The following is a 23,519-nucleotide window of genomic DNA, read 5'->3' as shown; positions in this document are numbered from 1 at the left end:
TAGGGAAGTACGGCGCTGTCTCAAGTGATACCGAGAATCCATGAAGAGAAAGATTAGTCTGTCATCAATGGATGAAGGGAATAACTCTTATTTAAAAATAAAAATAAAAGTTACTTTTTCGTTAACTATTTTCATTTTTCATTACTAAAATTGGTAATGCGAGAGTGAGACACAAAGATGAAGCGTAAGGAAAGTAAGACACGGTAAAATATAGGTACAAAATGCACATAAGGTGCTTAGATAAATAAGCCTAAAATCAGAATCCCACCAGGGCTACAGCAGGAGAAAGCATAAGGACCACATTGTCGAAAGCATACCATTTACGAAAAACTCTATAGTTCTTCGGAGTACAGGATGCTCTAGATTACAAGCCAATCGCTTTTTTAATTCAACCCAGGAATTAAATGAAAATCAGCATTAAAAACTGAATCAGAAAAAATAAAATTTGAAATTGAAATCTGTAAACTAGAGGTAACCAAAGCAAAGCCCTAGAAATAGTCATGCAGCTCCTGCAAACAGCTTTTCTACCTGCAACAATCAATGGAATGCAACTTATCAGCCAAGGTAATGTAGAAGCCCAAATACAATCTTAAGAAAAACAGATAAACATTGCATCTCGGGTTATATGAATGAGGAAATGAAGGTCAAGATATTCTCAGTGAGATGTATTTTTTTTTGGACTGACAATGAACGATAAACAACAGAGCCTGCACGATGTTGTGATGGTCTTATACAATAAAGATGTCACGAGGGAGCAAGCGCAAAATGGTGATCATATTATAAAGTTGATCGATTGTATTTATGCAAAAGAGAAGCTACTATGATAACAGCAACCAAAATGGCACAAGAGCTAAAGTACCTAGTTTAGACTCATCTGCTTACTCATGTGCGATGAACTTATATGCTAAGGAAACAAGGGCTGATAAAGAAGCCCTGTGTTTTCTGGAAATCCCATCATCACATTAAGATTCTGTAAGGCTTGACCTGAAGCTCCCTTCACAAGATTATCAATCTGCAACAACAAATTCAAAAGCTTGGCTGTCATGTCAACCGATTACAAAATATGTCCACAGACTCACATGGAACTTGGAAGCAGAAATTTTCAAAACAAAGACAGGGAACATAAAACATACAACAGAAATTATTATTGCTCTCCCAGGAATTCTATCAGGAAAGACATTGATGAAACAATAGTTGGATCCTCGAGTATTATGAGTGCGAGGAACAGCTCCTTCCTCCAACACAACTACAAATTCTTCATCCTGAAAAAGGGAAATAGGTTTGTTAAGATTAAGGATAACAACAGTTTCATCCATCGCACCAACACGAGTAGAGAAAAACACATATCATATAGGCATCTAAGCAATATGAACGCAAGAATAATGTGCTTCCCACTGCCAATGCTACACTGCAGGGAGATTAAGGGCCACAAGATATATATGACATGTTTTATTAAAGGGTTTTATCACATTTGGTCCCTCAAATTGAACTTTTCAATCAAAATGGTACCTGAAACTGAAAATCGATCAATTTGGTACTTGAAAATGGGTGTTGCACATGCACATCAATTTGGTCCTCCCTTACCATTCTGTTATTTATTATGTTAGTGTTCTGATGTGTCATACGTGTGGGGCCCACAAGTCTAAAAGTATGATTCCAACTAGATTATATAAAAATAATCATAAATCATTTGTATTTTTTAAACTTCTAAATCTATAAAAACAGAGAAAAAAATGAAAAAAGAAAAATGAGTGGTTGCTGAAGCAATGTAGGTGCAATGAAATTCAAATCAAATTGACATAATAAACATGAACTGCTCCATCTGACCTGCATCTCAATATAAACAAGAAGTTGCAGAAGCAGCAGTGCAACACCACTAGTCTTTGATTCATTGTCTTCTGTTGTCATCAACTCTGAATTAGAAGACAGCTCACCACCACCACCGCCTCAGCCGAAACCTCAATCGGCTGGCCTACCCAGGGCCAATCAACATGGAATTTATGAGGATGCAGATGGTGGTGATCGGGATATGGTAGGGATTCTTTGGAAAGTGATGAATCTTTTAGGGAAAGAGAGGAAGCCGAGAGAGTTTTTGGAATGAGAATGAAGGTTGTGTGTTTGAAGAACAAGACCACATTTTGGCTCCTGGCACATATTGAGGAGAGCTTAGAAAGATACATGATGGCAGAGTCAGAGAACGAAGAAGATGAGGTCAAACTTTCGGCTTTGTTTTTTAACTTTTGAAACACTTTTTTTTTTAAATAATTTGTTGACTTGTGGGCCCCACATGTATGCCACGCCAGTACACTAACAGAATAAATAACAGAATCGTAACGGAAGGACCAAATTGATGTGCAACATGCATTTTAAGGGACCAAATTGATCGATTTTCAATTTCAACGACCATTTTAATTGAAAGTTCAGTTTCAGGGACCAAATGCGATACAAACGCTTTTATTCACACTGATTATTAGAGATGGATGAGATAAGGAGCCAAGCAGCAAAAGAAAAAGTAAAGCAGTATACCTCGTAGGATAACTTGAGGTGTTGGTGCAAGTCCTTGAAATTTAGCCCCGGAGACAGTTCCACATAGATAGTGGATTGCATACCACGACTCTAAATGACAAAATATAATAGTGCTTAGTCCTTTGTTAGCAAAGAATGAATTGGAAAATATGGATTCTCTAAATGCATATGGGGCTAGTAGTTACCATTGGCATTAGATGTGGAGTAAAACTAACGGTTACTTTTGAACTTGCAGCATCAGATAGTCCCTGCTCAATTTCCGGAACTGAATTTCACAAAAATGATGATCCAGGTCACTACATAATGTAAGTAATTAAATAAAAACACACATATGACCTCTAGTGTTTAAAGTTTCTACCTCTTCATAAATTCATGGCAATCCTTCCACAAATAAATAACTTTATATAAGTACCAAGAATATCTCGTGATTGTTTTTCTTCTGTCAGACAAGTTAAAATATAAAATTTGTATAAATTCAAAATCTTACCATGACGGTGACGAGTAACACCATAAGAATATATGCCCTCGGCTATTTCAGTGTACAAGTTTGCCTCCTTGGCACCACGCCCTGCACGATTAAGCAGGTTGTACAAGTCAACAATGGAGCACTAAGAGTATATAGGGTAAAATTTTGCATGGAAATGTTATAAACTACAATCAAATCCTAACCTGCTCCGCTAACACCAGACTTTGAGTCAATAATAATATTTTTAGGTTCAATGAGATTGGCCTGCGAGAAAAATGCATTAGGAGAATGATAAGGCATACTTGATTATGGTTTCTATTTCAGAGAGTGACACTCTCCTGTCTGTATATAGGTTGTTACATCTTAAACAGGGAGTGAATTGACCTCGAGCAAATATTTCATAAGAACATGTAATTTTCTGTGAACTTAAATATATAACACACACCTTTATCAATGGAACAAGTGGAAGTTGAACAGAAGTTGGATAACAACCAGGGTTAGCAACTAGGCGTGCACCTTTTATCTCCTCCCTCAAAATCTCTGTCAAACCATAGACAACTTCTTTCTGAATCCAAGAAGATAGCCACTTTTTAAAATTAGCAGAGCAATAAGTTCCAATAAATAAGAGCAAGATGGTGCCTGCGTTTTATAGGTATATACAGTTTCTACAAATCCAAAATGCACTTTATGACAACAAATTAATCATATCAGATTTTTTTTTTTTTTAGAAGATGGTGGACTTAATAATTCCATACAAGTTTTGATATGAAGAGGAGACTATCTTACCTGCAACTCTGGCGCTCTGTGTACCTGACCATACCATTCTTCATACTCCGAGATGTCTCGTAGACGGAAGTCCTGAAAACAGCATCACGTAAACATTAAAATGAGAACGTTTGGAAGCTTTTAAGGTACAGTAGAATGCCAACAAACAAATTCCAAAAGCAATGCAAGGTTATCCCATGCATACAGCAGACAGGTCAACAATCTTTAAACTCCTGGGAAGGCCTTTGATAATTTCCTGCAATTGAAACAATAAACATGTGCATGTTAGGAATTGAGGAGCGGATGCAGTAAAATGAGAAAGGATTGACACTACAGAGGAGAGAAAAAACAACTTGTGTGGTTCCGTGTGGTAAACAACAAAAAACAGCATCCACATCAGAAAAATCAGCATCCTTGATAGCAACCATTTTTGGTAGATCCTGCAAACACAAAAAGAGAATGATAGCTACTAAAGAATTGACCCAGCCATTAAGGCTCCATTCAATATGCCAATCATATCTTAATTTAAGTCTTTGGTCCTAAGAGAAAACACAATAATCATAACAAAAACTTACTTGAGAAACTAGATGCGGAAACACCGACCCTATTGACTGTCCAGCTTTTCTATCAGCGGTCATCAAGGTAATGCCAAAGTGAGGATGGTTTGCAAGGAGCCGAACAATCTTCCAAAATGAAAGATAATCTCAGTTCATTGCAGGGCAGTAAAAAGTATCTCCTTATCTTCCCCAGTTCAATTCAATATATTAAGTTAGTACTACGATCTAGTGGTATTCTTATGTTGTGAGGTTAGCCAACTTTCCACTCCTTAGGTAGATAATATCGAATTTATTCAAAAAAAAGAAGAGGAAAGAACTGATTAAGAAAAGGGTTTATACCTCAGAACCAGTGTAACCACTGGCTCCAAGAACACCAAGGCGAACTTCCTTTTCTGCTTTCTGGGTCTTTGTACTCACGGAACATTTAACAAACACCTTCTTCGCATTCCACGTATCGGCCTTCGAACTGCTCACCCCGTCCTGCAATTTTGAAACTTTATCAATAAACTTCAACTTCTTCGAAGACTCAATCCAACAAATCAAAGTTTCTAAATTCACTGAAATTTTACAATGCAGGGTTTAAATGGGTTTTTTCCCGCATTTTCTGAGAAAACAGACAGACAGCTAATAGTATAAGGAGTACAGACCTTGCGGAGGCACCCGGTTCGGGAAAAAATGGAGCTGAAAGTCGCAGAGGTCATTCTTCTATCACAAACTTGCAAAAGCAGCAGCCTTGAAGGATTAGATGATCAAAGGAATGCGAAACCACCAAAAGGGGCTTTCTCTTTTCTTTTATCGGCAGCCAAAAGAAAGTAGTTTTTTTTTTTTTTAATATATTTATTTTATCAGTGACTATACAAAAGGAGGACAAAAGAAAAGTACCCAAACATCCAGCACAAAGATGGTGTGAGTTTGGAAGGGTTTTAAAATAAGGAAAACTAATGAAAGTGTTTGAAAACTTTGAGTTTTAACGATCAAGACAAAATAAAGGATAAAGTAAATAGTATTATGATTGAATTTTTAATGTAAAAATGTGGTTTTTCGTTAAAGTGAACAGTACCGGGAGTTTTTCATTAAAGTTTCCTTTTAAATAACTTAAAAGCCTTTCTTTTTCGTCAAAATTGTTCCTGAGATTTGCATAACTCATCACTTTGGTCCTTGAGATTCAAAATCAATAAAAGTGGTCCCTTAGATTGTCCACTATCCATCATTTTGGTCCTTACGTTAAAAACTCCGTTAAGTGTCCCGAAGCTCTTGGCCGGAAGTTTGGGTAATTTCAAATCTTCGTAACTCAATCGTTTCTTAACCAAATTCGACCCATAATATATCAAAATGAAGATAGAAAAGTGTAGAATAAGATTATACCTATTTCAAAGCCCAATGGTTGCTGAAGATATCCGGAAAATAGCCTCAAAGTTGACTGGTCTGAGTGAAAACTTGAAAACTCGCTGGAAACTGGGTAAACTTTAAACATTCATAACTTCTTCAATACTCAACGAAATCAAGTGATTCAAAAACGAAGCGAAGATAATGGTACCTTTTTTTATGGCTAACTCGTCATGGTTTGGCTGGAAAGCAGCTCGAAAGTGGCTAACTTAAGACCAAGACAACCACTTTCGAGCCGTTTTCTGGCCAAACCACGGAGAGTTAGCAGTAAAAAAAAAATACCATTCTCTTTGTCTTGTCGAGAACTATTGAATCACTTGATTTCGTTAAGTATTGAAGAAGTTATGAACGTTTAAAGTTTACCTAGTTTCCGGCGAGTTTTCAAGTTTTCACTCAGACCAGTCAACTTTGAGGCTATTTTCCGACCATCTCCGGCAACCATTGGGCTTTGAAATAGGTATAATCGTATTCTACACTTTCCTATTTTCATTTTAATATATTATGGGTCGAATTTGGTTAAGAAACGATTGAGTTACGAAGCTTTGAAAATTACCCAAACTTTCGGCCAAGAGCTCTGGGACACTTAACGGAGTTTTTAACGGAATGACCAAAATGATGGATGGTGGACAATCTCAGGGACCACTTTTATCGATTTGGAATCTCAGGGACCAAAGTGATGAGTTATGCAAATCTCAGGGACCATTTTAGCAATATACCTAAATTATTTTTAAGTTTCAAAAGCACTTCGAAGTGTTTTTAAGGTTCACTTGCATTTTTATTAACCATTGATTTCAAAAACACTTTCATCAAAAGCATTTTCAGTTATTTTAAAAAAACTTCCAAACGAGCCCAAAGAAAGCTGAAAATGAATCTTAAGCCATCTCTAATCGATGGCTGGCCAGAGGGCTCGTTTTAGCCCTCTAGCCCTCCAAGCTCCTCCAAGATATTAATATTTTAATGAACAGTATAGGGCCATATTTGCCTTCGTCTCTAACCGAGGGCCAGAGGGCCAGAGGGCTCGTTTTAACCCTGTCACAAAAAACCGTCTCCAACAGAGGCTCAAATGGCCATAAGGCCAAACATAATTTATTATTTTAAAACTACAACTTAAATTTAAATCCAACGGCTAAGTGACATTAGCTAGCCGTTGGATTTGAATTTTTTTTGCTATAAATAGGGTGGATATTGTGATATAATTCACACAACTTTGAATTCAATATATTTCAATTCAATCTCTTTCAATTCAAGTTTGCAATGAATTCCAACTTTGGATCCTCTTCAGATTCCAACTGGGGGTCCTCATCCAATTCCAAAAGAGAAGCAAAATGTGCACAAATGAGACGAGAAGATGAGGAGTCTGATGAAGAAGTTCAAGTAAGGCGCAACAAACAAAACATAGCAGCAGCCATAGTTGCGGCCATGGTGTGTCAGCCAATTAAGGAACAACCTTAATTGGGCGGCTCTATTGCTGGTCGTTTTTACAAACCACGAAACAGAGCGATGACGTATGCCAATCTGATGAACAACTACTTCAACCCAACTCGGTGTACACAGAAGAGGATTTCAAACATTGCTTCCGGATGAGGCGTCATGTCTTCGAGCGTTTACTTCGTGATGTCCAGCAGGTCAATCCGTACTTTGGATAGAAGCGGGACAGAGCAGGCCACCTTGGTTTCTCACCTCATCAGAAGGTTACTGTTGCACTCCGAATGATGGCCTATGGCTCCCCAACTGATTCGAATGATGAAACCCATGGTATGTCTGAGTCTACATGCCTTGATACTCTTGAACAATTTTGTGACATAATTGTTCAGGTTTACAAAGACGAGTACCTCCGTGAGCCAAATCAAGAAGATCTGAATCAGCTCATTCGCAAAGCTGAAGACCGTGGGTTTCTGGGCATGATAGGGTCATTAGACTGCATGCATTGGGATTGGAAGAACTGTCCCACTGGATGGCAATGAGGCTTTAGCGGAAGGTCGAGAAAGCCAACTGTTGTGTTAGAGGTAGTTGCCTTATATGACACATGGATCTGACATGCTTTCTTTGAAGTCCCTGAATCCCAAAATGACATTACAGTTCTTGGGCGCTCACCCCTCTTCAATAACTTGACGGAAGGTAAAGCACCTTAACTTGACTACTACATCAACGACAGTCAATACAATATGGGGTATTACTTGGCAGATGACATCTACCCAAAGTGGGCGACACTTGTCCAAGCAATTCCAAACCCTAGGAATGATGCAGAAAAGTTGTTTACCTTACACCAAGAGGCATACCGGAAAAATGTTGAGAGAGCTTTCGGTATTCTACAAGCACGGTGGAAGATCATTAGCGAACCGGCAAGAGGGTGAAGTCGAGAAAATTTGGACTCCATCATGACGTCTTGCATCATATTACACAATATGATAGTGGAGTATGAGTGAGATTGGTATATTGATGGAGAGTACGATGACGACCAAGAAGATTCAAATAGGTCAAGAAGGGCTCGTGCAAAAATATATGATGGGCTTATTTTGCCTTTCAATTCAAGAACTGGTAGTATCTCTATAAATGAGTACATGAGGCGCTATAGAATGATACGTTCTCATGCCTTGCACATCTTTGGGCCAAAAGAAGCATGGAGTAGGCGTTTAAGTTTTATGTTATTTAACGTTTTTAAAAATGTTGTTTAAGTTTCATGTTGATAAATGTTTTTTTATGTTGTATAATTTGTATGTTGGTTAATGTTATTTAATGTTGTTTCATATTGTTTAATGTTGTTTCAGTTACTTAATTTAATTTAATGTTCTATAATGGCTTAAGAAGTTATAGGAAAAAAATATGAAACAAATTTTGTGAAATAGAAGTTATAGGAAAAAAAAAAGAATTTAAAATAAAATGAAACAAATTTTGTGAAATAGAAGTTATAGGAAAAAAAAGAATTTAAAATAAAATGAAACAAATTTTGTGAAATAGAAGTTATAGGAAAAAATGAAATTAAAACAAATATGAAACAAATTTTGTAAAATAAAAGTTACAGGAAAAAATAGAAGTTATATGAAAAATTTTGTAAATAAAAAATAATAATAAAACTGTAAAAATAAAAAAAATTCAAATGCAACGGCAAGTCAACTAGCCGTTGCATTTGAATTTATTCTTAAGAATTCCTGTCGATTATAGGCGACATGAATACATTATATTACTTAATATAAAACACATTTAAAAAAATTCTGGCCAACCTGGGGCTGGCCGGAAGTGGCCAACCCTCTAGCCCTTTGGCCTTTTCCGATTCCGTGGGGCCTTCTCACATTCCACAGCCCTCTGGCCTAACCCTTGGTTGGAGACGGTTTTCGGGCTATTTTCAACCCTTTGGCCCTCTGGACCCTTCGGTTGGAGATAACCTTAAACCCTCTTTTTTAAGGACTTGGATTATCTCCCTCTTATTTCTCTCATATCTCATCTCAAACTTTTCATTTAAATCGTTTAAAAGAAATTTGATGGCTTAAAGTTCTACCGCATATTTAATGAGCTTCATTTTATTTCTTTTACTGCTTTTGTTCAACAATCCTTCCTCTTCTCTACTCATGTCCATGCCAACATTTATCCTCATTCTTCTACGCGTAGCCATGGTTGCCTTCTCAAGTTGATCTTGACATCGTAATCTATCTCAAAGGTCTCAAAGTTGCCGGGAAAGTAGGAGAAAATTCTTGAATTGTGTCATCGTTATCATCAATTTGTTCTACAACCCTCACATGCGTTATACAACAAGGAGGAGGAGATTGGAGGGAAATAATTATTGTGATATTAGTTTTTATGTTTATATTATTTTTGTTTTCGTTCGAATTTCATATACTATTTTAATGTAACCCCTCCTTCAACCCACTCAAAAGGTTTGGTTTTAAGTGAAGTCAAAAGTTAAATTTGACTCAATTTCTCTTCTATATTTTTAATGGTTTTCACGATAAGTTTGGTCTTTTGTTTTTTATTACAGGTTTGGTTTCTCTGTTAAAAGTTAAAAAAATTCAAAATGCTTAACTTATCTTAATCTTAACTCATGCAACACCTACCTCACCAGTTGAGTGATTCCCAAGGATGATAATTTGATTTCTTCCACAACATTTCAGTGAGAATTTGTATCCGGCTTCGAAGGGAAAAACCGAACTTGTATTAACTCATATATTCACGGCTGTTTTATTTACAAAAGGTTGCTTTTTTGTACTTTCTAGTCCTAGAATTGTTACCAGAAAGCTAACCAGTCTCTGGTTTTTTACATGAACAACAAAATAATCGATCTAAAGCAGAAATTTATTGAGCTTATCGGGACATTCTTTTCCGAGTTTGACAATTCTCATCCTTCCTTGACCTTAATGGTGAAGTTTGTGGCATGAGCTCCGACAATCGAATTCTTTCACTGCTTATTTTGTTTTGCAGAAAATAAAAAATTGGATCATGCATAAAATTCTTGTGGATCCAAAACATTGGAAGCACAATGAAAAACAAGCTCAAAGATAAAATTTTTATATACCGTAAACTTCAAATTCTGCAATTCTCTATCCATTAAAGTAATCTTGTTCTTGAGTTGCTCGGGTGCCTCTTCAGCAGCAGACGGGTTTATTTGTGTAGATGGTTTTGTTACTCCAGCATCCTGAAAGTTGGCTCAAAAGGAAATATAAGAAGCGATCCTGATTGATTTTGTGATTTTTCGAGAGTGAATGATTATTAAGTACTAAGTGACCTTTAACATTACCTTCAAAACACTAAGTACAGAGGCCAAACAATTTCTGTACTAGTTGCAACTTCTCCTCCTCAGTTTCCTGTAGCAGAATCAATTGCATTGTTAAGCATCAAACTACGAGTTTGATTGCAACCCTCTCTCTGTCTCTCACTCACACACACCCACAAAAGCCTTTAGTTTTGCATCCAATCGTTGCTCCTGATCAAAATCGACAAAAAGGGTTTTCACTAGACAGACATTTTAGAAACTCGCTTTCTTTCATTTTGCTGAAAGCTTATCCTCTAAAGTCTCCAAAGAATATTCCATTTCCACAATTTTATCTTGGTGATCCTTGTTATTAGATGCTGATTCTTGCAACAAACTCAGATCAAATAACATTCCTTTAAGAACATCTTCCTTCCTCACTAACTCAGCCTGAAGAGACAAATTTTCCTTAGCATGGCACTCTAAGCAGTCGACCTGCTGTATAAACTCAGATATTCTCTCTCCAGCTTCACATAGTTCTTGAGACAATTTGTTAACAATAACGAAACATTCTTCCTTTAAAATATTTTGTAATCTTTTATTCGCTGAGTTCACAGTTTCCACTGAATCAATACACTTTTTAGCTTTCGCACTCGAAATGGTGAGGAGTTCCTCCTTGCTTTTCTCGAGAGACAACTTTTTCCCCAAAGAGAACATTCTCTTCCTTCAGTTTGTTAGTACTACTAATAAATATTTGCATCCCTGGCTTTTTGAGCAGAGTTCTTCCATAATAGAAGACTCTGATTGTTTGAGTTCATCCAGTTCAACATTTTTTGCCCTTAAATGAGTTTCCAGACTAGCAATGTGAGTCTCTAAAGACAAAATTTCATCTTGCAACCGCCAGTTTTCTTTATCAAAGACATTTATACCACTTAATGAGGATGAAAACTCAGAATTATTCTCCAAGTTTCTAAGAGCCATGTTGTGTTCTGTATTTAACTTCTCTATCTCAGTTTTAAAGGACTTATTTTCCATCTTCAAGCAGTTCAATCTCCTCAAACTTAAGAAGAATGCAAGAGGACTGAGCAGTTGTCTGGGCTGCAACTAACTTGGCATCATCAAATTCTATTTCCATCATCTGTGAGACAGGAAAAAAAAGATGGTAAAGTCCTTGAATGGAAATATATACATACGAGTGAGTTAAACCCATAAATTTACGATTGTGAACAACATGTGAAAACAAAAGAGGTTGGACAAGGACACTGGATTCAGGAATCAACAAACATTTTCACTATCTCATAAGGTTGTTATTGCTTTTCTGGTACACATGATAAACATAAGTCTTAGTCAGATAATAGGGTAAAGCTTAACCAAGAAACAACAATTATTTGAATTTGGAAATCCAATGGATTACCTCTTTTGTTTGGCACCATGAGACCCAGCTTCTTGCACAATCTGTTAACATGGCTCCAGTTTATGATCTTAGCTTCCAACTTCACTTTCAATTGCTTCTCTAAGTTGTTCATAGTTGAATGCAGATTAATGACCTGAGTTCTGAGATGTTTCATGCTTTCGCGATTCTGTTGCTTGGACTTGCACATCAGTTTGTTCTCTTCATGTAGTTTGTCCATCTCAGTGTGTACCTCTTTTAAGCTATCAAAAGTAGTTACTATTTCCTTTTTCAGAAGTAAAATGATAACATCTCTACCACTCACAGCCTTGGAAGGTCTTTCAGACTTCAAATTTTCTCAAGTAATATTGGCACAAATACTCTTCTCCACTTCCAGAGAACACTCGGACATATTAGGCTTATCAGTTATCCGGTCTTCAACAAACTGTTCATTTCCGTTCTGGCCTAGAATGTTTTCCGTTGCTATCTGCAACAATATTTAGGTATAGCAATTACAAAACAGAACACTCTTCCTTTACAACATAGACCCAAAACCCAAGATCAAGCTATCAGAAAGCTAAATGTTAACTTACCCATCCACCACCCTCTCCTTTGGAGACATAGAAGCTACTTGTGAATCCTTCCCTTCAGAGCTTGTATGATGCTCCACATTTGTGTTCATGCATGACATAAATGTGGATAAGCCAGTTTTTAGCTCAGCTAGTTTCTCCTTTGTCATCAAAATGTTTTTCTCTTCGACATCTTCTAGCTTTTGTTCTATAGTGAATGCATGTTCCCGCTCCTCAGAAAGCACCCATCTTAGATTGGCACAGGTTCTCTTCAACTCTTCAACTTCCGCATTTAAAGACTGAACTTTTATCTCTGCTTCTGCTATCACAGACTCCCGATCACTGAGAATGGCAACCTTCGTTGAGATCAAGTCTTCTGATTCACTAAGCTGAATACTCTTACACTTTAATGCATCTTCATTACTAAGATTCATCTTTGCTAATCTGTCCACAACAACGAAAGCAACTGTTGCACAGACTGATGTTTTCCTGATCTGCTTTTCTAGTACCTTCACTCGATTCTCAAGCTTTTCCACTCTGGATGACTCTGCATTCAACTGCGTTGTCAACATGATCATTTCTTTCTCCTTTTCACAACACTCCTGTTCACGTGCTTCAGTTATAGCCAGTGTTGCTCCTCTCATAGAATTCAACATGCACTCCACATCACATTTCTTGTTGGTTGCATCCTCCAAACACTTCCTCAGTTCATCAATCAAAAATTCCTTTTCAGAGATGATTCGCATGATTCTTCCAACTTGTTCGGAGATCCAAATCCTTTTCTGTGGAAAGGAATCGGATATAAGGTTAAGTTGATCAGAGGCATCATCTAGTTCCTCACACCCATCAGACAGAACCTCTTCAATCTCACTGGACAATAATGTCCATTCTTGCGACAACATTCTTACTTCCCCATCTTTCTCCTCAAGCTCTTTACTTAACCGTTCATTATCTTCGTTCAACATGTAAAACTTTTCTTGCACCTCCTTCAATTCTGTTTCCAAGATCATTACATTCTTGTTCATCTCAAATTCTTTTAAATGGCCATTTTGAACTTGCTGCTGAAGCATGCCAAGTTCTTCCTGCATACAGACAATCACCTCTGCAGTTTCAATCTCAACCTGCTTATGCACTTCATCCATTTCTTCTTCATTTGACACTTGAAATGCACGATCACTTAGGGACGTATTCAGTCTCTTGGCGTTTTCAAGGGAATCAAGCATCCTCTTCAAATTTCCCTGTAATGGTAAGTCTTGGTTGTTTGAGCAGTTCAAAGGTGATAAATCCCTAAACTCCTTAAACGTCTGTTGCTCCTTTAGAGCCCTCAATTCAAGCTCCCGTTCACTCAAAAGCTTGCTCAGGTCCTCAAGCTCATTGATTGACAGAAGTTGCTGAGACTCGAGAGCTTCAATAACAGATTTAGCCTCCTCCAATTGGCTGCTTGCATCATTACACTGTTTGCTTATCACAAAAAGTTCTTCATTTGCCAGCTGAAGATCCTTATTTAAGAAATGTACCCTCTCCTCTTGAGAAGTCCTCTCTTCTTTCAAAATGATATTCACTATATCCAGTTCCAGCTGTAAATTTAAAATTTCTTGTGCATGTTTTATTTGAGGGTCAAGCTTCGGTTCCATCTCCCCAATGGGAACAGCATTATGCACCTGAAATCAAAGGGTGGATTAGTGAACCCTTAAAGTAAATTTACTGCTTCCCTTTTCTTTTCCATACCGTTAAGGAACCCAAGTCAAATATTATTTCAAAAAAAAAAAAAAAAAAGGAATACCTTTAAAGCTACACAATCATTTTGGTCAATGGGTGTACACTTAAGCTTGTTAAGCATTGTCTGCAGATCATCAATTTCCCTGCAAAATGTGAAAAAGAACAAAATCACGTTGGAAATAAGATATTACTTTAATAGTTAAGGATGCCAATATAAAAGGAGAAAACAGGAAGGCCAACTTTTCTAACCTGTTGAGTTTTTCATTTTCCTTCAAACAAGTATTTAAGCTGCGCCTGCATTCCTCTAACTCATGGACAGTTTTTCAACTGAAACCAGGAAAATGAACATGTAAGTGTGAGTAAAATAAAGAAGGGGCTATTTGAATGTCTAGTAAGGCACGACTGAGTTCAACCTTCGTATTGAGAGAATCACTATCTCTGTCGGTGCATACGATTTCCTGTTTCATAAAGGATACATAATTAGAAATAAGATATAATAAACCAAACATACATATATTAATATCTAGCCCTTCCTTAAGGAATGCATGGCGAATCCACAAACGGAAAGACATTGCCACCATATATGTCACATCCCGGGCTTGACTTCGCCGTAGCACGATATTGTCTGCTTTGAGCCCCGACCACACCCTCATGGTTTTGTTTCTGGGAACTCAATGCTTTTGTCCGAACTCGCTTAACTTCGGAGTTCCGATGGAACCCGAAACCAGTGAGCTCTCAAAAAGTCTCGTGCTAGGTAGAGATGAGAATATACAGATAAGGCTTACAGGATCCACACCCCTGGACGATGTGGGATGTTACAGTATATGCCAAAATGAATGAAACTGGAACCATAAGGAACCACAATATAGAATTAAAGTAACCAACCTGAGTTTTCATACTAAAATTTGGGTTGCCATGCTGCTTAGAGTGTCCATCAAGAAATTGAAGCAACGGAAAAATAAAAATTGTTTTATTTTGTGATATTGGCTATAAGCAACATCTCAAATGGGAGGAAAACAAGTCTTTGTTGGATATAAGCATGGAAGAAAATATTCAAAATATCGCCGATATATCGGCGATATTTTCGTTTTTTTGAGTTACCGATATTTTAATGAGTATTCAATGAGTTTTCGTCAAAATATCGCGATATTATGGATAATATCGTAATATCACGATATTAGCTATAATATCGCCTAATATCGCGATATTAACTTAATATCGCGATATTAGTCCAAAAATTCCTGAAAATTTTGAAAAATCTCAATTTTGAGCATAGAGGGGTTCGAACCCCTCCCACTTAACTCCTTAACGCCTTAACCACTATACCACTTATGTTGTTGTGATAATATGCTACAATATTTATATATATTCTTTTGTTTTGAATTATTTTTACAAGAAACAAATTTGCACATTTTCCAAATTTTTTGTGGTATTATATTTTAAATTGTGTCAATTAATTACTTAGTCAATGGCATGTGGTTTTTAATTTTTCTATTTTTTATTTGGTCACTTACATGGTAGGGCTGGAAAAAATTCCGGAAAATCCCAAACCAAACCGAAAAAGTCTCAAACCCAAACCGAAAAATCCCAAACCAAAACCATCCTGAAGTTCAAGAATCCCATCTCGAAAAATACCGAAATTTTCGATATGGGATTGGTTTCCAAATCCCATTTGTTTGGTAATCCTGAAAAATACCGAAGTATTCGGTTTTCTATTGACTTTTGGGTTTTGGTTCTTGAAAACCATTGTCATGGTTGCTAACTACTCTTCAAAATACACTCACTCTACACATAGAGATGATGAAGATAGTGAAAATTTTGAACCTCATAGGAACTCTATGTGGTACTAAGTCACTCATGTATCTTACCATACAATGTATAAAGTGTAAAATATTGTACTAATTCATTATATATAAATGATTATGATGTGTTTAGACTTCTTTCATTAATTTCTACATATTTTCTACACTCACAATGTTTGTCAGCTCGCTATATAATCAACTTGATAATGTTAAATCCATCATGCAATGCATTTCCTTCCAATTTTTTGTGATAAACTAATAGATAATTGACTAAATAAACATCCTGCAAAGTTTCAATAAAAATTTCCAAGTTTTTCTTACAATTTCTGTGGTTTCCATGTAATTTTTATCGATATCGATATTATCCCGATATTTCTATCGATATTTCCGTGTTTTCGGACTACCGATATTTCCGATATTACCGATATTTTCTTCCTTGGATATAAGTACCTGATCTCGCAGTTTAGATACCTCGTACAAGCATCTCTCTCTCTCCTTCATAAAATTCTTCAAATCTATGAATTCCACAGTGAAGAGGTTATTTCAATTGATAGGATGGTTAAAAATTGATTGATTATGACAAAAACTACCTTCTAAGTTGGTCCAAAAGCCTTATGTTCTCCAATGCAAACCGAGTGACTTCAGGATTCTTATCAAGTTTTGCTTGAATTAGCTGAATCTCTTCAGAGAGTGCTCTGTTCTCATCCAGTAAATAAGACTCAACGGGAATAGAACCACTAAGAAGTGACTCCATTGTCTGAATTTTGTCTTCTCGAAACCTTAGCATCATTTCAGTGCCCCTGGTGTCTGCCTCAATTTGACAAACCTGTGAGCAATGAAAGCTAAGGAGTTCGCCACAATTTACAAGAGTGAAAAATAAAGAAAAAAATAATAATCTTAAGAAAAGACTCCTCAAATACCAAATGGTTCAGCTGCTCATTTTCAGCTTCAAGTTGCTTGATGGTAGCTTCTGCCATCTGCTGTCTTCTCAAGGCACCCGCAAGCGTTGTCTCCAAATATTTTAACTGATTTACCATAATTTTCAGCCAATGTGATGATTTGCAATACAAAAGAAAATTAGTGGCACAACTCATGGTAAACGAAACAGTAGTACACCAGTCTCAGAAGTCACAACTAAAATGGGAAAAATTGAATCTAACGGTGATTAAGTGTTTTTCTTTTTGTCAGGGATGCTTGTATATGAAGTATTTGTATAGTATGAGCACCCTGTTATGTCATTAATTTGAAGCACCAGCACCTTAAAATGATATTAGAGATGAAACATCCGTACAACAAACATAGGTCCAATCAACTTTTCCAGTCAATACCCAAACAAACTAGCGTGGTCATATTCTAGACAATTAAGAGGAAGCATACCTTTTTGGTGGAAAGTCTCACAGCTCCTTTTGATTGATTTTCAAGAAAATCATCATCACACTCTAGGTCCATATCACACACGTTTTCACCACAATCAATTTTTCGGACTCTTTGTGTGTCTTCAAAATTGGTAGAACAAAACGACAAAGGTCGGGAGACATTATGACGCTTAAGAACGGAAATTTGCTCCTGTTCCAGAAATCATGTCATGATTTTAACTATTAGTTATTTGATATAAGTGAAAACAGAAATCATTACCACCTTGAGGAGCCGTATTTGGTGTTGTAGGGCCATGATGTCGCCTGTGGCATCCTCATTCACCACAGCCTGCACAATGAAACAGAAAGAAATATATTGGTCAACAAATTGACGCATGATTCCATTAAATAATACCACTCAGTCTGCACTGCTTACGGTATGAAGCTTACATTGTTTTGAATAAGTTTTGCTCTCTGAGCAAACTTAAGGGTACTCAGTGTTTCAGCGGCACAACTGTGACAAAAAAAAAACATAATATTGGTAATATGTACAAAAATGTTTCTTCTAAGTTTTGTGGCTTGAAATGATTTTAACACTAACCAAAATAAAATTGAGGTAAGAACGAACCAGATAGATGGGCTGACATTTGCAATGATCATTGTTTTTGAGTTTCCCCCAAGTGAGTCCTGCATTTATTTGGTATGACGAGTAACATTATGCTAAGAAATTTAACACTTGATTGAGGCAGAGAAGATGGAATTACAATCAACCTGTGGTAGGAAGGTTAGCCTAGAGTCTCTGTAAGGTACATGCTTCAGCTTCCCATGTGCCATATCCACTAGAACCATTATAACATGACTACAAAGGACATATTTACCATTATCATTGCGAAGGCGAGATCAAGAAACACATGAATACAGATAGAACCAAGGGAATAACTGAAAAAAATTACCCTAGTGTAGATAGTGATTTATTAATGTTAGCAGCTTCCTTCAACCGCTCACCCTCCGCACCAGAAGTTTTCTGCCTGCAAAATATTATTGGGTTGGGATTAATTCAAGAAAAAAGGGGTTGGTGGAAGGATATAATACGTAATTTTATACACACAGAAACACATATATCAAGTTTGAGCCTGATACCGCACCTTTCTGAACCAGCCAGATCAACTAGGTTTAGTCTAGCAAACCGTAGGTTAGTTGTGGAATCTTTTTCCCACCTACTCTCAATTACACAAGTAAAGACACTGTGCGAACGACTGCTTTCTCTATTCATATTTGTTGCAGCAACTTTCCTATTTGAAGAACCCTGTGGAACAGATTACATTTTAATTCAGACGTGCATGCATCTGTGCATTTATGCAGAAAAAAAACTCTGCCTCTAACTTAGCAAGATAATGATCAATTAGTGGAACCTGAATGAGAAGCCTGAGGATATCGCTCACAATATAGACTTCAAATTCAGAGAGATTTTCTACATAAACACCCTTCTTAACATCTTCTCGCAGCTTAAAACAAAAAATAAATATAATAAAATAATAAGAAATACTTCAAGATAACCATAGGCCATGCACTTCTAAAAGAATCAGCTTACAAGCAAATTGGTAGATGACGGATCAAGGAGATCCGTAATTTGTTCATTGTAAATTTCTAAGAAAGAGCACTTGCAATTGTATTTTAGTTTCTCATCCCTCCGGATTTCCTCTTCCTGATGATGGAAGTAAAGGCTGATAGTGAGAAATTTAAGCATTTCTCACATATAACCAAAAAGATAAAGTAGAAATAAGAAAGTAACAATTAAATGATATTACAGCTTGGATCCTTGCTAATAAAAACTCGAAAATTTGGGGTGTCATTCCACGATTTGGACCGGGCTTCGTTTCTAAATCGTCAATCTCCCCAAGCATTGTATGTGTTTTACCACTTCCTGTCTGCAAATCAAAGCCCAATTATTACAAAAAAAACACTGGAATAATAGGAAATTGATTATCATAGGCGTAACATGTTTCAACTGAATAAGAACAATCATTAAGTTATGAGAATTATATGACATGCTATTGCAGACTCAATCCTCCTACGTCATCATGGTCAGAAAAATTCTATAAAAAAAGGTCGTACCCAGTGCACAAGGCTCCCGCTTTACGCAGGGTCTGGGAGAGGTGAATGTCGGCTAGCCTTACCCCCATTTATGGAGAGGCTGCTCCCAAGTCTCGAACCCGAGACCTACTGCTCATGGGCGAAGGCACTTGCCATCGCACCAAGTGCGACCTCTTGGTCAGAAAAATTCTATCATATGATATAATTCATTCTATTTTGACCATTTGAAGCAAGAACAGGAATTATATACAAGGCAGAATGACTGAATAGAGAAATTGGATTAAACAAATAGGACTAGGTAAGCATCAAAGAGATATCTCCACCTCCCTCTAGTAGCATGACAAATAAAAGTTCAAACATTGAAGTGAGAATTTTAAGCCTTCTTAATTTTACTAATACAGGATTTTGCATAGTTCAGCCAGTGTTTATGTAAATTGAACATAATAACAGTCAAATTCAGCAGATTATAAGCGTGGTTTTCATGGTTGCATTAACTTCACATTACTAATGCTAACAGTTTTCATGATTAAACAGCTCCTTGAGATTACCTGACCGTAGGCAAACATACAACTATTATATCCCGACAAGCAATTCTCTACCATGGGTAGACCAGCCATCCTGAAAAGCATCTGCTGCAGAACTCAAAAAGTTAAAACCACAGGTAACCAGAGTGAATGAGTAGAAGAGCAAGAAAAAGAAGATACCATGTAATACTATAATTTGGTCGCAAATCACACCTGGTCAACTGTTTCACAGGCTACATGATCAAATGTAAATCGACTTTCTGGTTGCCCAATCCAGGAAATTGTCTGAGTACTTTCTTGCTTCAAACACCTGCTGTTACCATGTAAACTTCGCTCCATGCTATTGAGAGGACGAACACGAATGAGAACCTAAATCAAATTTACAATACCATTAGCATAACTTGCAAACGGCTAAAAATTCACAAACTCGACATGTCCAGTTCACTTCCTTCAATCATCAAAGCCAAATGAGCATTGAACTGTGGAAACATTAAACGAAAACCGCTAAATATATGTCAAAATTGGATAAAAACTGAGTTTTTTACCTGTACATTGTGATCTATCCAGAAAGATGGATCTTCCTTGAGATCAAAGTGAGGCACTTCCACTGTATTAACCACCGTATACGGACTGTAAGAAATGGGAATCCCTTTATACAATGCAGCAAAGTTCCCTACTCGAGGACCAACACTTCCATCAGCCTTATTCTGAAAACCCAAATTCGGAGGCTTCGACACACTCTTGGACGGTGTTGTCTGCGTTGAATTACTCCCCGAATAACTCGAAGCAGCTCTACCAACTGTCCTTATTACCCGAGGAGTCACATTTTCCAAACCTCCATTTCCAGCACCGCCACCTTCTCTGCTCACTTGGGTCGAACAATTAGCCCCGTCCTCATGCGATCACCGGCGATCGTACTACTGGGTTCCGTCTTTTGGGCCCACCCAAATTGCTTCGGGGTACCATACTTATCGGGGGTTCGAAGAGGCAACGCCGGATCGGAAACTTTGGCCTTGGAAGCCTTGGTCGGAGTCTTTTCAACCCTGCTCCGAATACCCACTTCTTGTTCCGGCTTGGGTAGCTGGGCCGGATCTTGAATCGGGTTAAATGGAGTTCTCGAAGACTATGAGCGGACTCGGATCGCCGATAAGTCCTTCAGTTTTACCGGCACGTTCTCGGCCTCTTCTTTCTTCCCGGAATTCGAACGCAGGAATTTGAAATCCCTTAACATCCTAATGCCCAGAAATTCAACAAATACAAGATGGGTTTCGTAAGATAAACAGATCTATACATACATACATATATATATATATATATGTATTTGAATTTATTGCTGAAATTATGCAAATATTTACCTGAAAGACGAATTGAAAAACAAAATCTGAAGCTTCCGAATTGTAAAAATTGATTAAACTGACGAATCTTTGGAGGGAAAAACAAGTGGAACTTGATTCAATAGCTCATTTGGTTTTGAAATCGAGCATCTTTTTCTCTCTATCTCTACAGTGATAGTTTGAAAGGTGTTTTCAGATTTTTTTAGCCGAGTTCAAAAAGCTGAAAGGATTCGTAGGTTTGGAGGGAACGGCTGAGATTTGATCTTCGTTTGAAATTGGGCACGGTCGCGGTTTTCGGATTTGAATTGCGAGGGCTTTTTGGTAAAACGGGAAATATGAGCGGGGTAACGTTCAAATTTCAACGGCGTATATAGTTTATGGTTTGGAAATGGAAAAGTACCAAAACACGAAATACAAAGAAAATTACAACTGGTTTTGATGAAAATTACCCTAATCACCATATCAAAAGATCCTAAATTACCTTATTCTTAAAATAAATATGAACATTGAGGAGACTCGAGTAACATCATGCGACGCATCGTGATTTATGCTAACAAAATATAATCATCACAAATATTTTAGACACGTCTTAACGCACAATTACATAATAATGTGATCAAGAAATTATGCTCCTTGAATGGGATAAAATGTCAAAATGTAAAAAGTTAAGGCTGAGTAAACTTTACACCAGCAAGATTTAGTGTCAATATTTAACAAATAAGAAAAAGTAAGTTTAATTTCAAAATGTGTCAGCGTTTCAAGATCCTCACGTTCTAGCCCTATACTTTAAAATCTTTTAAGCACTTATCCTTAGATGTGGGATTATCTTCACCTCAACTTATGTTTGTCGCATGAGATTGTAGTCTCTTCTTGTGAGGACAAGTATTTTGAGTGCGTTTGTAGTCTATCCTTGTGAGGACATGTATTTTAATTTTTTTAATTTTTTTTTATGATGCTTAGTGTCACAGCCCGTCCTAGAGATGTGTGTTATTTATTTAACGACGGCGTGAAATTACCTAAATACCCTTGGAAGTTGAGAATTATTATGGGATATTGTGGTTTAGACTTAAGATTGTGGACCAATTAGCTATATTCCTCTATTATTGGACCCAATTAGAACTAAGTGTTCTCTTAGTTGTGATTGGTGGCTTTTGGACCACACACACCCACCTACCTTCTCTCTCCTTCCCATGCTCTCTCTCTCTCTCTCTTCTCTCTTGTACGGACAACTCCCAAGCACCATCTACCATTCACAGATCGAGGAATTTAAAGTCACTATCGTCTTCCTGGTGACTCCACGAGTCGAATGGTACCTTTAGTTCGAGGAGAAGTTCACGGGAACTCGAGGAACCAGAAGCTCCGGTGTGAGGTACAATACCTTGATTTTGATCGTGGTTATTTTAACGTGTTTTAATGCTTAAGAAAGGTTCTAAATAACTCTATTTAAGTTTTTCAGAAGTTTTGAGGTGATTTGGACGTTGAGAACCTGAGAAACCATAACCCCGATCTTGAGTATTGTTCATGCATTAATTAATGCATGGTTTTTAGGAGTTTTTAAGCTCATAGAGAGCTTTAAGTGGTCCTAAGGAGGCTCGAAGTGGTTCATTGGATAAATTTGGACGTCGGGAAGCTTAGATACAAAGAGTTGCAGAGGTCACCGGATTTTTGAGCTTGCTCCGACATGATTTTGTGAGATTTCAAGCTTCAAATAGGTATAACGCCATTCTTCTCCTCTAAGCTTTCATTTGGTTCAAATTTCGAAGAAAATGGTTGAAAGATGAGTGAGAATAGACGGTTATAAGTTTTCCCAGTTTTCGGCGACGACGACGGTCGCCGGAGTTCTGAGGTAGAAGATGACGGAATATTCCGACGCCGTTAATTAGTTGGACAGTTACCGTTGGGTTTTAACAGAATATTTCGGGGAATATTCCTAATGGCAGTTAGGGAATCTGTCAGGATTCCCTACACGTGGCGGCGCGTCTTGCCGTGCACTCGCCGGCGCGTGGCGGCGCGTGAGGGGTTCAAAAATTAATCTGAAAATTTGGGGATGATCCTAAGGTTGTGTAGGTCACTGTGGTATATTCATATACCCATTTTGAGCTATGTATGAGAAGTTACTAGCTAGTTTTGCCTATGTGCTTTAAAATAGCGTTTTTATAGTTAATTCGCATATATGTGAGACTTATCCTGAGGACGAGCATATCCAAGGGCGACTCGGGGGCTACGACCCTTCGACTTATCAGTGAGTGGGCTTTTGATTTTCAGTATATATTATATACTTGATATTTTCCCAGAAATATGTGTTTATATAATAATATGCCATAAATGCCATGCATATAAGTTTATAATTC

The 23,519-nt window shown here is 37.2% G+C and overlaps 1 protein-coding gene and 1 pseudogene across 2 annotated transcripts; both read right to left on the bottom strand.

Moving 5' to 3' along the window:
• Nucleotides 1-211: 211 nt before the first annotated feature.
• LOC126620687 (probable N-acetyl-gamma-glutamyl-phosphate reductase, chloroplastic) lies at nucleotides 212-5,132 on the bottom strand. 2 transcript variants are annotated; one of them, XM_050288912.1, is made up of 14 exons: nucleotides 4,962-5,132; nucleotides 4,654-4,794; nucleotides 4,333-4,440; nucleotides 4,111-4,197; nucleotides 3,963-4,013; nucleotides 3,779-3,850; nucleotides 3,438-3,557; nucleotides 3,196-3,256; nucleotides 3,014-3,094; nucleotides 2,712-2,791; nucleotides 2,527-2,616; nucleotides 1,134-1,262; nucleotides 883-1,012; nucleotides 212-528 (listed from the first exon to the last, which is right to left on the bottom strand). In XM_050288912.1, the coding sequence occupies exons 1-13, from the start codon at nucleotides 5,013-5,015 to the stop codon at nucleotides 905-907; spliced, it is 1,182 nt and encodes a 393-aa protein (XP_050144869.1). In that variant the 5' UTR covers nucleotides 5,016-5,132; the 3' UTR covers nucleotides 212-528; nucleotides 883-904. The 2 variants fall into 2 exon arrangements, with proteins under 2 accessions (XP_050144869.1, XP_050144868.1); XM_050288911.1 differs by having other exon boundaries at nucleotides 860-1,012; nucleotides 4,962-5,131.
• Nucleotides 5,133-10,207: 5,075 nt separating this feature from the next.
• On the bottom strand, nucleotides 10,208-21,065 carry LOC126622576 (kinesin-like protein KIN-12D; annotated as a pseudogene).
• Between the last annotated feature and the right edge of the window lie 2,454 nt (nucleotides 21,066-23,519).

The sequence above is a fragment of the Malus sylvestris genome, chromosome 5, assembly GCF_916048215.2.
Source record: "Malus sylvestris chromosome 5, drMalSylv7.2, whole genome shotgun sequence".
Classification (NCBI taxonomy): Eukaryota; Viridiplantae; Streptophyta; class Magnoliopsida; order Rosales; family Rosaceae; genus Malus; species Malus sylvestris.
The sequence above is the reverse complement of the archived record's forward strand: the minus strand, read 5'-3'. Positions and strand labels throughout refer to the sequence as shown.